Raw genomic sequence first — 14,515 nt, forward strand, 5'->3', positions numbered from 1 at the left:
TAGTTCTCATTCCACTGCAGTGAAAACTGTATAATCAATGAACATTTTTATCAACCATCTAAACAGAGCTGATACTTTTTTTTTGGGGGGGCACCATAAAAACCACTAGAGACAGGTGGAAGTTGTACATTCTGTTGTTCTTATTTGCTTGATAATCAATACAATTAAAGCTGTATTGTTTTAATCTCATTTTCTTCAAGTAAACTCCATATTCCTGAATTCTCCCAATTTGTAAGAATCTATACCTAAAAGTCTTTAATATATTTAGCGACTGTTCCTTCTTAGTTAGAGAATTGCAATAACTCACTACTCGATGTGTAAGAACTTCTCAGCTCTGCTCTGGACCAATGCCAATATTGTGCTGCTCAGTAAAACTTCTAAAGCTCATTGTAATGTCCTGCTTATGTTTCTTTCTCCTCATTCGACAAATTCTCCCACCCCAATGATTTAGTTTCATCTCCCAGCATCCAGTTAGTGAATTCCAGCACCCTCATCACAAGTAATATAAACTGGAAATACAATTGAATAGTGACCAGGCTAAATGCCGAAATGAAATCTCAGCAGGTCAGACAGCATCCATAAAGAGAGAATCTAGCTTCCTGTTTCAGGCTAATGACCTTTGTGGTCCAAAATTTAAATTGGCACTTGCGTATTTTGTTTTAGAGTTCCCCTCTGCACCTTGTGACACATCATGCAGCAACCTTGCCGTTTCTTTAGCATTTGCTGTTTTATTCTTTTTTATGATGTCAAGTTGCTAGCTCAATGCTCAACCCAGCATGAATGGAAAGTGTGCAAAGAGTCAACCAGATATGAACCTGGGACCACTTGCCTCGAGGTCTGGTGCAGATCCCACTACACCTCTGGCCATCTTATTCATATTTAATAACCTGTTAATGGGCTATGACTGATGATTTTAAAAATCTATCTAATGGAACCAAAGACAACTTTTTAAAATGAAGAATTATCTCTGATACAAAGAAAGACAACAAAATTCATCCAAACTCAAGAGACAATGTATTTTAAATACAAAACAAATTAAAACCAATTCACAACATGACATTCATGTGTTCAACATAATCAATAGAAGACAGAATTTCATTTAATAAAATGTAAACAAGCAGCTTTCTTACTCAACCAGTGGATGCATAATTACTCATACATTACAGCATTTAATCTTGAATTGAGTACTCACATCTTTGAAGTGCAGTTGGAACACCACCCCGCCCCATTTGAGTTGTAACCCAAAAGTGCAAAAACTGAATCAAGGCTGACAATTAATTTCCTTATGGTAAAGAAGGATACCCTTCAGAATATTGTAAGATTTATTTAAAAAAAGAAAATGAAATGATGCTTGGTTTTATTGAAAATGACAGATAACCAATGAAACTTTATGACAGTGAAATCTGCCATTTGTGTAACTGCATGAGTATTTTACATCAGTCTTCACTGTGGGAAAACACTAGCAGTGTGAAAGATGTTGAAGAGTGTGAGGGATGAGAAGCATCTACAGTTACTATTACAAGGGAGAAAGTGCTCATAAAGCTAAAAGACGCAAGCTTCTCGGGCCAGGTGAACTGCACCCTGGGTTCTGAACGAGGTAGTGGTAGAGACTGTGGAGGCATTAGTAATAATCTTTCAAAAATCATTGGACTCTGGCATGGTGTCAGAAGACTGGAAAATTGCAAATATCACTCCACTTGCTAAGAAAGGAGGAAGGCAGCAGAAATGAAATTATAGACCAGTTAGCCCTACCTCAGTGGTTGGGAAGATGTCAATTTTTAAGGATGAGGTGATGGATGACACAGGACAAGATAGTACAAAGTCAGCATGGTTTCCTTCAGAGAAAATCTTGCCTGATGAACCTACTGGAATTCTTTGAGGAGATTACACATGGGATAGATAAAGGGGATGCAGTGGATGTTGTATATTTGGACTTTCAGAAGGCCTTTGGCAAGATGTCACACATGAGACTGCTTATCAAGTTAAGAGCCCATGATATTTCAGGAAGGTCACTTGCAAGGTTCGAGCATTGGCAGATTGGTAGGAGGCAGTGAGTGGGAATAAAAGGATTCTTTTCTGGTTGGCTGCCAGTGACTAGTGGTGTTCCTCAGGGGTTGGTGTGGGACCACTTATTTTTCTGCTGTATATCAATGATTTAGATGATAGGTGGCTTTGTTGCCAAGTTTGCACATGATACAAAGATTGGTGGAGGGGCAGATAGTGTTGAGGAATCAGGTAGGTCGCAGAAGGACTTAGACAGATTCGGAGAATGGGCAAGATAGTGGCAAATGAAATACAATGTTGGAAAATGCATGGTCATGCACTTTGGTAGTAGAAATAAATGTGCAAACTATCTTCTAAAGTGGGAGAATCCAAAAAATCTGAGATCAAAGGGATTTGGGACCTCTTGTTAACTTGTAGGTTGAGTCAGTGGTGAGGAAGGCAAATGCCATGTTAGCATTCATTTCAAAAGGGCTAGAATATAAGAGCAGAGATGTGATGCTGAGGCTTTATAAGGCACTGGTGAGGCCTCACCTTGAGTATTGTCAACAGTTTTGGGCTCCTCATCTAAGAAAAGATGTGCTGGCATTGGAAAGGGTTCAGAGGAGGTTCACAAGGATGATCCAGGAAGGAAGGAGTTATCATATAAGGAACATTTAATTGCACTGGGTCTGTACTCACTGGAATTTAGAAAGATAAGGGAGAAATCTCATTGAATCCTTTCAAATGTTCAAAGGCCTAGACAGAGTAGATGTGGAAAGGAAGTTTCCCATGGTGGGGTAATCTTGGACAAGATGGCACAGCCTCAGGATAGACGGGTATTGATTTAAAACAGAGGTGTGGAGAAATTTATTTAGCCAGACGGTGGTGAATTTGTTATGGCAGGCAGTTGTGGAAGCCAGGGCATTGGGTGTATTTAAGGCAAAGCTTGACCGGTTCTTGACTGGACACGGCATCAATGGTTACAGGGAGAAGGCTGGGGAGGGGAAAAAAGGATCAACCATGATTGAATGGCAGAGCAGACTTGATGATGGGCCAAATGGCCTAATTCTGCTTCTACATCTTAAAGCATTATGGTCTTATTTGATCCATTTAGCCTCTGCTAATCAATACCCAATTTAACCCTGATTTTCAGCTCTATGCCTGAGGGCCTGCAGAGATAGATTGCTGCTACTCTCAGTGAGAAAGGTGTTTCCTCAAGTTTTTTCATATCTTTCAGTGAATTACTTTGAACCTGTACCCGATGAGATATGCTGTGGAAAATAGGTCCTTCCTGCCTACTTTACCTCAAGACCCATCCATTAAATCTTCTCTCAGCAATGGAAGCAGAATCAAATTCTTAAAGCACTAATTGAATGTTAACATCACATTTTACAATACAATACTAATACTTTATTGTCACCAAACAATTGATACTAGAGCGTAGAATCATCAGTGATGTTTGTTTCTGCGCTTCACACTCCCTGAAGTACAAATCAAAGTAAATATAATAAAAATTTAAATTATAAATCATAATTAGAAAATAGAAATTTTCCCTTCATCACTCAACTTTTGCAGGTTGAGTCTGTGGTGAGGAAGGCAAGTGCAATGTTCATTTCCAGAGGACTAGAATATAAAAGCAAGGATGCAATGTTGAAACTTTATAAAGCACTGGTGAGGCCTCACTTGTGAAGTATTGTGAGCAGTTTTGGGCCTCCTATCTGGAAAGGATGTGCTGACATTGGAGAGAGCTCAAAGGAGGTTCATGAAAATGATTCCAGGACTGAAAGGTTTGTCATGAGGAACATTCGATGGGTCTGGACTGTATTTATTGGAATTCAGAAGAATGTGGGGGACCTCAGAGAAACCTATCAAGTATTTTAAAGGCCTTGATAGAGAGGTTGTGGAAAGAATGTTTCCTATGGTGGAAGAGTCCAAGACCAAAGGACACAGCCTCTGAAGAGAGGGACCACCATTTAGAACAGAGATTAGGAAGAATTTATTCACACAGAGTGGTGAATCTGTGGAATCCGTTGCCACAGATGGCTGTGGAGGCCTAGTCATTGGGTAATTAGGTATATTTAAAGCAGAGGTTGATAGATTCTTGATTAGCCAAGGGCATGAAGGGATATAGGGAGAAGGCTGGTAACTGGAACGGAGAGGGAAATTGGATCAGCCATGATGAAATCTCAAAGCAGATTTGATGGGCTAAGTGGCATAATTCTGCTCCTATATCTTACAATCTTGTGGTAGTTAGGCCCTAGCTAAACTGCAAATTTCTACAATTGAGGCAGATGACAAATCCGTTAGAGACAGACAGACATACTTTATTGATCCCGAGGGAAATTGGGTTTCGTTACAGCCGCACCAACCAAGAATAGTGAAGAAATACAGCAATATAAAACCATAAATAATTAAATAATAATAAGTTAATCATGCCAAGTGGAAAAAGTGGAGAGACAGGGTACTGAGAAGATTCACCTCATGTGACAATTGTGTGATTTTATTTGCATGGAGGAATTAGCGAAACAAAAGGCTCTCCTGAAAAAAAAAGAGCAGAGATGGTTGAAGGATATTTAAGTTCAAAATTATGGAAGGGTTTTGACTGAGTAAAATAATGAGGAAATTTTTCAGAAAATATCAAATAATATAGATTTAAGATTATTTTGAAGATCAGAAAAACCTTAAAGAACACAGCAAATTGGAATCTGGAAAGTAATCTGAAAAGGATATTGGAAACAGATTAAAAAATAAATAATGAAAGCTAGAAATATTTCAATGTTATTGGTAAAGCGTATCAAGTAGGATTATTTAGATTACACTTTAGAGAGCCAGAATAGTCAAAGGACCAAATTACATTTCTCAATGCATTACATGGACACTAACATTCAGAAGAGAGAATGTACAGTGGAAATTTCAAAATAAAATTTCACGTCAGCAGCGAAAAAAAACTGCACCAGATTAAAACAAAACTGAAACTCAATGTTGGGAAGATGCAAATGACTGAGCATATGTACATAAAATTAAAAAAATAACTAATTTAAAACAAGCAAAATGTACCAGCCTGCCAGAAAATAAAAATAATGATTTTCTTTTAAGCTTAAGTATTGGACAAAAGGCCCGTTAAGTGCCTAATACAAACATTTCCCCTGAAAACGCTCTATTTCAGTCCCTTTTGAATGCAGTTTGAGTATGAAGTGATATCTAAATACCTTATAGCGCATACTTGTTTTACCTTACAAAGGCCAACACATTTCTTTCTTGTATCATAGTTGACTAAGTAATGGTTATAATACATATCAAATTTCTCACTTTGCGGAATTATGAACTGATCAGTTAAACCATGCATAGACTGTGGATGCAAATCCTTTATGCCATAAGCTGATGTCATGATGTATTCCAACTTCCAGTCGGGCTGCTTCTTCTCATTTGCTTCTGTAAGGTTCAGATAATACTGCCAGAAATCCTGAAAGAAAATAATATTTCTGCACAATATTTTCTGGTAAACAGGCAAAAGTTTGTATTAGTTATGCAATTTCTGAAATAATTATCATGCAAACGAGATCAGGCTGGATCAGCTGACGTTATAGATCTGTAGACTTTTTTTTAAGAATCAGAATTAGGTTTAAAATCATTGGCATATGTTGTGAAATTTATTGTCTTTGCAGCAGTTGTACAATGCAGTACATAATAATAGAAAAAAGTGACTTACAGTAAATATATATTAAATAGTTAAATTCAATAAGTAGTGCAAAAATAGGAATAAAGTAGTGAGGTAGTGTTCATGGGTTCAATGTCCATCCAGAAATCAGAGGGCAAAGGGGAAATTTGCCATTATACTATTGTAGCAGAACAGGACCAAAGGGACTGTTTCTGTACTGTAGTGCTCTATGACTCCTCGACGTTTCTACCCATTTTCTGTCAGGAAACTAACAGAGTTACAGATAAAGGGAGTAGTGCCACAAAATATTTTTTATTCAGCAAAGCATCCCCGAAGTCTACCTGCATTCTCCCCTTCTCTGTAATGCAACAGCCTGATTGATTCACAGTGATAAAGGCAGAGAGCATCTTTCAAGTGCAGAGCAACACACCAAGCAAACTCTCCTAGACTTCTGCAACCAAGTTTCCACTTATTTCCAACACAATCTGTACAGATTCAGCCACACCAGCTCAAAATTATAGAAAATGTTAAATGCAGGAGTATTACAGCTGAATACAATTGGGGTGCCACAGTAGCTTAGCAGTTAACAGGATGATCACAGCTCGGGACTTCAGAGTTTGGAGTTAAATTTCCAGTAAGCAAATTTTTATAATTATATTCCTTCCTGTGTGCACATGGGTTTCCTCCAGGTGCTCCAGTTTCCTCCCACATTCCAAAGACTTAGGAGGTTAGTACGTTAATTGGTCGTTAGAAATTGTCTCGTGATTAGGATATTAGTGTGTCTCTGGGCGGCATGGCTCGAAGGGGTGGAAGGACCTGTTCTGTGCTGTATCTCGAATAAATAATATGTTAATACAGTCACCTCAGGATTTTATAAAATCTACTGGAAAACAGCCATTCTTCTCCCATTTCTGTCAATGGCACAGGTTCTGAAAGCACTTCAGTTGCATACATTTTTTTTTAAGAGCAGTACCAATATTCAATTTAACTAAGAACCCGGCCTTTCTTACAGTGGTAAAACTGCAGTGATTGAGTCTAGGATAACATAGATAAAATGCTGGAGGAACTCAGCATGTCAGGCGGCATCAATGGAAAGAAATACAGAGTTGACATTTCGGGCCGAGACCCTTCTTCAGGACTGGGAAGGAAGGTGGAAGAGCCCAGAATAAGAAAGTGGGGGGGGAGGGGAAAGAGTACAAGCTAGAAGTTGATAGGTGGAGCCAAGAGAGTGGGGAAGGGAGATAAAGTGAGAGTTGTGAGGTGATAGGTGGGAAAAGTAAAGGACTGAAGAAGAAGGCATTAACACCGATTTCTCAAAACAGGACGTGATATGAAGTAGCTGCTCCTACGACTGTCTACCGCCTGCTCCTAAGACTTCACGTGACCCTGATCGGGCGGCTAAGCAGGTGCTGCACCTTGTCCAAGGGTGACCTGCAGGCTAACAGAGGGAAGCAGCACCTTACACCTCCTTTGATAGAGACGTATCTCCATGACCAAGTCTAGGTTTTCATTTAAGTAAACTTCAAATAATTTAAAATCCAATTTCTAGTAAGTGTAACACTAGGTACCCTCATTAAAATGTCTGTTGTTAAGGATAAATCCATTTTCAGCCAGATTAAAATTGTATTAGGTTAACACTCAAACACAAAGCACGTATTTTAATAGGGAAACAAAGCTACATTCCATTCAGCTGAATGGAATTATGCTGTTTTATAGAATTTGGTATTTTCATAAATTTATTTTTTTAAACAAGAAGATTGAAGGCAAACCACACCAGTGGAAAGTCTCCAGTGCAGACTGTGCTCACTTTGGAATGTTAATTCACTCACAGGCAGCAGATACTTACCAGCAGACTGTAATCACTTGTGTCGTACTTAAACAGGCGCAAGCCTGGGTTGTTGGATACTTGCTCTAAAATTCCTCTTTGAGGGGTTACAGCAGGTGCCACAAACAAAGAATTGATTGGATTCCCTAATGGAGAGATTATGAAATTAAATTTTACTGATTTAATGTAAATGTTTACATTTTTAAAGAATATTTTTTCCTATCACTAAAATATAAATGTAAAATGATTCACTTTAAAACACAGATTACAAAGTACAGAATTCATTACCAAAACATTTATATTTATTATATACATTAATAGCAGCAAATGCATCAGCATTATTCTTAATTTAATATAGTTGAATTTTAGTCAAGAAGTTGAGGTTTAGTTCTGCATATGGACTGATCTTATAGACTCAGCCAGGCACCACCCTCCCCACCACTGAGAGCATCCTGAAACAGTGGTACCTCAAGAAGAGGGCATCCAGGATATGCCCTCTTCTCATCGCTATCATCAGGAAAGACTCACTCTTAGTGTCTTAGGAACACCTTCTTCCTCACCACCATCACATTTCTCAATGGTTGATGAACACTACCTAGCTATTTTTCTTTTGCAATCTCTACTATGTTACAATAAAAATGCAGAGAAGTTTTATATTTGGCACTGTACCTTTCCCACAAACATTAAATATCTTGACATGTCATATGTCACTGATAACAAACCTGATTCTGATTCTAATATTACATATCATTGGATTATTGAGGGAGGTCTCCATTCCTCAAAATGCTGTCTTGCACTCAAGACCTCAGCTGACTTCTCCAGTGCGTACAAAATACAGGAGGGTTTTCCCAATTTACCATATCAATCATCTCTGAAACAGACAATCTTCCATTTCATGACTGTTGCCAGAAACTGAATGAATTGGTTGTTCTACTAGTTTACGAAATCAATAGTGACAAAACAATATGTTAATTCACCACAACTGTAGTAGTATTTAGGTAGATTTTAGGTCAAAAAAATTAATAATGATGTCTACATCTCTAAAAAGTGCCATCTCTTTTGCTGGAATGTCTCCAAGGTCTTCAACAATAAAAAAAAATCTTGTTCATATTTACAAACATGTACGGCATGAATAATACACAAATAAAATGCATTGTAGTAGATTTCATCTGATTGAAAAATTCTCCTTCATCAATTCCCAATGTTTTTCTATCAAATGTAGTTATCATTATTTCTATCTTTACCAATACAGTGGTACTTTTGCTCAGCTAAAAAGCATTCCACTGCATATTTCCTGACATTCCCAATATTTTAAAATCAAGACACATCACAATTAAATTTCTATCCAGCATCTGAAAATTATAACATTTTCTCAGCACTGCTTACCATTAGGAGCTTAACACACTAATTGCCTTAAATGCATCCAAATCTAGCTCAATATCATGCTGAGGTTTGGAACTGAGTGCTACTTCCTATTCTGGAAGTAAAGGCTGGCAAGTAGGTTGTTGATGAACTGGAACTGTTCAATGATATCATTAATTCTGTAAGTTCATGGTGATTAGAAACAAAATAACAAGGTATATTTTTCTGATCCTGTAAACTGGTGCCTCCACAGATAAAGCCCAATATTTCCACAGTCATTTTCACCACTGTTTCACAGAGGGTCCACGGAAGTTTCGTACGAATGATTGTAGGAATGAAAGGGTTAGCAATTGAGGACGGTTTGATGGCTCTGGGCCTGTACTTGCTGGAGTTCAGAAGATTCAGAGAGGATCTCATTGAAACCTATTGAATATTAAAAGGCCTACAAAGAGTGGACTTGGAGAGAATGTTTCTTGTGGTGGGAGAGCCAAAGATCAGAGGGCACAGCCTCAGAATACAAGGACATAGAAACATAGAAAACCAACAGCACAACACAAGCCTTATGGCCCACAACGCTGTGCTGAACATGCACTTTGTACTTACCTTAGATATAACCCAGGGTTACCCATAGCCCACTATTTTTCTAAGCTCCAAGTACCAATCCAGGAGTCTCTTAAAAGACCCTATCAATGGCCCATGTTGGTTAGTGTCTTTTTTTCTTTTTATTTCTTTTGTTCATAAATACTATGAGTTTGGGAGGCTATATATATTGATTATTATATATTTGAATGTCTACTTAAACTATCAACTATGTACTCTCAAACACTTTGTATTCATGTTTCATTTATGTTTGCTTAAAAAGATTTAAAAAGAAAAAAGACTCTATCATATCTGCCTCCACCACCATTGCCCATTCCAAGCAATCACCACTATCTGGTAAACAATTTACCCCAGACATCTCCTCTGTACCTACATCCAAGCACTTTAAAACTGTACCCTTTCACGTTAGTCATTTCAGCCCTGGGAAAAAGCCTCTGACAATCCACACAATCAATGTCTTTCATCATCTTATACAGCTCTATCAAATCACCTCTTATCCTCTGTCACTTCAAGGAGAAAGGGCCAAGTTCACACAACCTATGCTTATAAAGCATGCTCCCCAATCCAGGCAACATCCTTGTAAACCTCCTCTGCACCCTTTCTATGGCTTCCACATCCTTCCTGTAGTGAGGCGACCAGAACTGAGCACAGTACTCCAAGTGGGGTCTGACCAGGGTCCTATATAGCTGCAACATTACCTCTCGGCTCTTAAACTCAATCCCACGGTTAATGAAGGCCAATGCACTGTATGCCTTTTTAACCACAGTCAACCTGCACAGCAGCTTTGAGTGTCTTATGGACTTGGACCCCAAGATCCCTCTGATCCTCCACACTGCCAAGAGTCGTACCATTAATACTATATTCTGTCATCATATTTGACCTACCAAAATTAACCACCTCACACTTACCTGGGTTGAACTCCATCTGCCATTCCTCAGCCCAGTTTTGCATCCTATCAATGTCCTGCTGTAACATCTGACAGCCCTCCACATTATCCACAACACCCCCAACCTTTGCGTCATCAGCAAATTTACTAACTCATCCCTCCACTTCCTCACCCAGGTCATTTAAAAAAAAATTACAAAGAGAAGGGATCCCAGAACAGATCCCTGAGGCACACCACTGGTCACCGACCTCCATGCAGAATATGACTCATCTACAACCACTCTTTGCCCTCTGTGGGCAAGGCAGTTCTCAATCCACAAAGCAATGTCCCCTTGGATCCCATGCCTCCTTACTTTCTCAATAAGCCTTTCACAGGGTACCTTATCAAATGCCTTGCTGAAATCGATATACACTACACCTACTGCTCTATCTTCATCAATGTGTTTAGTCACATCCTCAAAAAATTCAATCAGGCTCAAAAGGCACGACCTGCCTTTGACAAAGCCAGGCTGACTATTCCTAATCATATTATGCCTCTGCAAATGTTCATAAATCCTGCCTCTCAGGATCTTCCCCATCAACTTAGCAACCACTGAAGTAAGACTCACTGGTCTATAATTTCCTGGGCTAACTCACTCCTATTCTTGAATAATAGAACAACAACTGCAACCCTCCAATCCTCCGGAACCTCTTACATCCCCATTGATGATGCAAAGATCATCACCAGAGGCTCAGTAATGTCTTCCCTCGCCTCCCACAGTAGCCTGGGGTACAACTCGTCCAATAAAAACTCCAGCACATCCTCTTTCTTAATGTCTATATGCTCAAGCTTTTCAATCCACAGTAAACCATCCCTACAATCGCTAAGATCCTTTTCCGTAGTGAATACTGAAGCAAAGTATTCATTAAGTACCTCAGCTATCTCCTCCAGTTCTATACCCACTTTTCCACTGTCACACTTGATTGGCCCTATTCTCTCAAGTCTTATCCTCTTGCTGTTCACGTACTTGAAGAATGCCTTTGGGATTTCCTTAATCCTGCTCGCCAAGGTCTTCTCATGGTCCCTTCTGGCTCTCCTAATCTCATTCTTAAACTCCATCCTGCTAGCCTTATAATCTTCTAGATCTCTACCATTACCTAGGTTTATGAACCTTTTGTAAGCTTTTTCTTCTTGATTAGATTTTCAACAGCCATTGTACACCATAGTTCCTGTACCCTATCATCCTTTCCCTGTCTCATTGGGATGTACCTATGCAGAATTTCACGCAAATATCCCCTGAATATTTGCCACATTTCTGCCATACGTTTCCCTGAGAACATCTGTTCCCAATTTATGCAAGTTCCTGCCTGATAGCTTCAAATTTCCCCTTACTCCAATTAAACACTTTCCTAATTTGTCTGTTCCTATCCCTCTCCAACGCTATGGTAAAGGAGATAGAATTATGATCACTATCTCCAAAATGCTCTCCCACTGAGAGACCTGACACCTGACCAGGTTCATTTCCCAATACCAGATCAAGTACAGCCTTTTCTCTAAAAGGCTTATCTACATATTGTGTCAGGAAACCTTCCTGAACACACCTAACAAACCCCACCCCATCTAAACCCCTTGCTCTAGGGAGAAGCTAATCGATATTCCGGAAATTAAAATTTTTCAACACGACAACCCTGTTATTATTACATCTTTCCAGAATCTGTCTCCCTATCTGCTCCTCAATGTCCCTGTTACTATTGGGTAGTCTATAAAAAAACACCCAGTAGAGTTATTGACCCCTTCCTGTTTCTAACTTCCACCAACAGAGACTCAGTAGACAATCCCTCTGTGAATTCCTCCTTTTCTGCAGCCAGACTCTGTGCCAGAAACGTGACCACTGTTGCTTCCCCCAGATAGGCTGTCCCCCCCCCCCCCCCAACAGCACTCAAACAGGAGTACTTATTGTTAAGGGGGACAGCCACAGGGGTACTCTCTAGTACCTACTCTTGTCCTTTCCTCTTCTGACTGTCACCCACTTATCTGTCTCGAGGCCTCAGAGTGCCTACTTGCCTATAGCTCCTTCCTCTCTATCACCTCCTCACTCTCCCTGACCAGACGAAGGTCATCAAGCTGCAGCTCCAGTTCCCTAACCCAGTCCCTAAGGAGCTGCAGCTCGACGCACCTGGCGCAGATGTGGCCTTCTGGGAGGCTGGGAGTCTCCCGGACATACACATCTGACACTCAATACATAACACCAGCCTCACAGACGTACTTCCTGCCTCTATTCTTCACAGGTAGCCTACCTCGCCTCCACCCATTATCGCAAAGCCCTGACATCACTTTAGAATAGAGATGAGGAGGAAGTTCTTTAGCCAGAGGGTGGTGAATTTATGAAATTCAATGCCACAAACGGCTGTGGAGGCGAAGTCATTGGAATGATTTGAAGTGGTGGTTGATAGGTTCTTGATTAGTAAGGGTGTCAAACAATATTCCCTCTAATTTTTTTTCACAGCTGCACAGATGACCTGAAAACCATGTGGCACTTTAATTTTCTTTTGTAATATGCATACTTTGAATATTTAAAATGAAAATTGTAAATCACATGCTTTTTGATTTCGTTAATTGAAGGGTATAGGAAAATAACAGTACAACAAAGAAAATCTTTCATGTTTTGTAAACTTTTTCAGGTCTGGCTTTATTGCAACAATGGCTATGTGCATTGGAACATTTCAGTTATTGTGTGGCCGTGCACCCACACAGCTCAGAGCAAACAGCGGCAAAGTCATGGGAAGTAAATAAGTCAGCCATGATGGAATGGTAGAGCAGATTCAATAGGCCAAATGGCCTAATTGTACTTCCATGTCTTGTGGTATTATGTCCTGGCATCAGGTGCACAGAACTACCATCGATTGCGGCTCTGAATAATTACTCCTCAGACTGGAGGAAGTCATGCAGTGATATTCCCCAAAGGTCAGCACCAGAAGCACTTCCTTTGTTGAATCATACATTGACTTGGACACCATTTTGAAATGTTCAGACATCAAAACCTGGAAATGTATAAAACCTTGGGGGAGGGGGGAGAACAATGATAACTTCAAGGATAGAGTCAGGCTGGTGTAATGAGTCGAAATGAAGCAGAATGCAGATACAGTAAGCTTGTGTGAAGGAGAGCTCTGGGTAAATGCACTCCTTACACATGTGCAATTACACACACATACATTAGCGTATCATTCTGCGGAGTGTGCACTCTTCAGTATCCTCCCCCCCCCCCCCCCACCCAGTATATTCTCATAATGGGTTGGTTTTATGGTGCCTTTCCTGCCATAGACTTCAGAATACTCCCATTTCTTTAGTAATGGGGATGTGTAAATGTGTATGTATTGCTTGCATACTGTATTTAAGCTAGATACATCTGCTTATTTTGTTATATGATTATAATTACATTGTGGGTGCACCATATTCTGATTCATGCGTAGTCTTAAGTTAACTCTGTGGGTAATTAAAGATGGTATGTCCTGGACCATAAAAGACTGCGTCAGTTCTCTCAGTAGCAGGAAGAGAGAGAGATTGAACTGCCAAGGATTCACACTGGGCAAAAATAGTATGGAGCTATTTATTCTGTTTCCTAGGTAAATATTGGCAGTTTTCTTTTACTTTTTTCACTAATTTTTGTAAGTTTGATTTTTAACAGACGTAGTAAACACCCTTGCATGAGAATGCTAAGCGGCTCCAGCCAATTTTCCCTTCAGTCATTACAGCCTGGTCTGATGAAAGAATGAGGCAAGGCAATGTATTATAACGGATACAATTCTAAACAGACGCAGGAACAGAGCAACTTGTGTACGTCTACAAAACAGACTGAGTAAGCAATTTAAAAAAATAAGATATTACCTTGATCATCCAAAAGAACCATTATGCTGTCCTTGTGAGTGTGGCCAAAAAATTGTCCAACAATGATATTGCTGTACTTGCGAAGTATTTGCACCAGTCTTTCATTGTCCTTCTCCCTAACTGCAGTGGTATTCAGTGAATCTGGCAAGTAACCAGGAGGAACGTGTGCTATGACATAAACCTGGAAGGAAATAAATTTATGGGAATAATCTAATTGGCTGAAAATCAAACCTCTTGAATTATTGTATGTATTTATCCATTTTCATTCCAGCATTCTACTTACTTTCTAAGACGCAACAGGCAGTTCAAGTACAGCCATTAAAGACAATAGTCTTTA

General features: G+C 39.5%; 1 protein-coding gene across 1 annotated transcript in view; it reads right to left on the minus strand.

Annotated features, from left to right (window-relative positions):
* Window positions 1-997: 997 nt before the first annotated feature.
* smpdl3a (sphingomyelin phosphodiesterase acid like 3A) overlaps window positions 998-14,515 on the minus strand; it is a 52,617-nt gene continuing 39,099 nt past the window's right edge. The window contains exons 6-8 of the mRNA XM_073057370.1: window positions 14,179-14,359; window positions 7,488-7,612; window positions 998-5,446 (exon numbers count right to left, since the gene is read on the minus strand). Coding sequence (XP_072913471.1) covers window positions 5,141-5,446; window positions 7,488-7,612; window positions 14,179-14,359 — 612 coding nt within the window. The 3' untranslated portion in view covers window positions 998-5,140. The remainder of the gene's footprint in view (window positions 5,447-7,487; window positions 7,613-14,178; window positions 14,360-14,515) is intronic.

The sequence above is a fragment of the Hemitrygon akajei genome, chromosome 9, assembly GCF_048418815.1.
Source record: "Hemitrygon akajei chromosome 9, sHemAka1.3, whole genome shotgun sequence".
Classification (NCBI taxonomy): Eukaryota; Metazoa; Chordata; class Chondrichthyes; order Myliobatiformes; family Dasyatidae; genus Hemitrygon; species Hemitrygon akajei.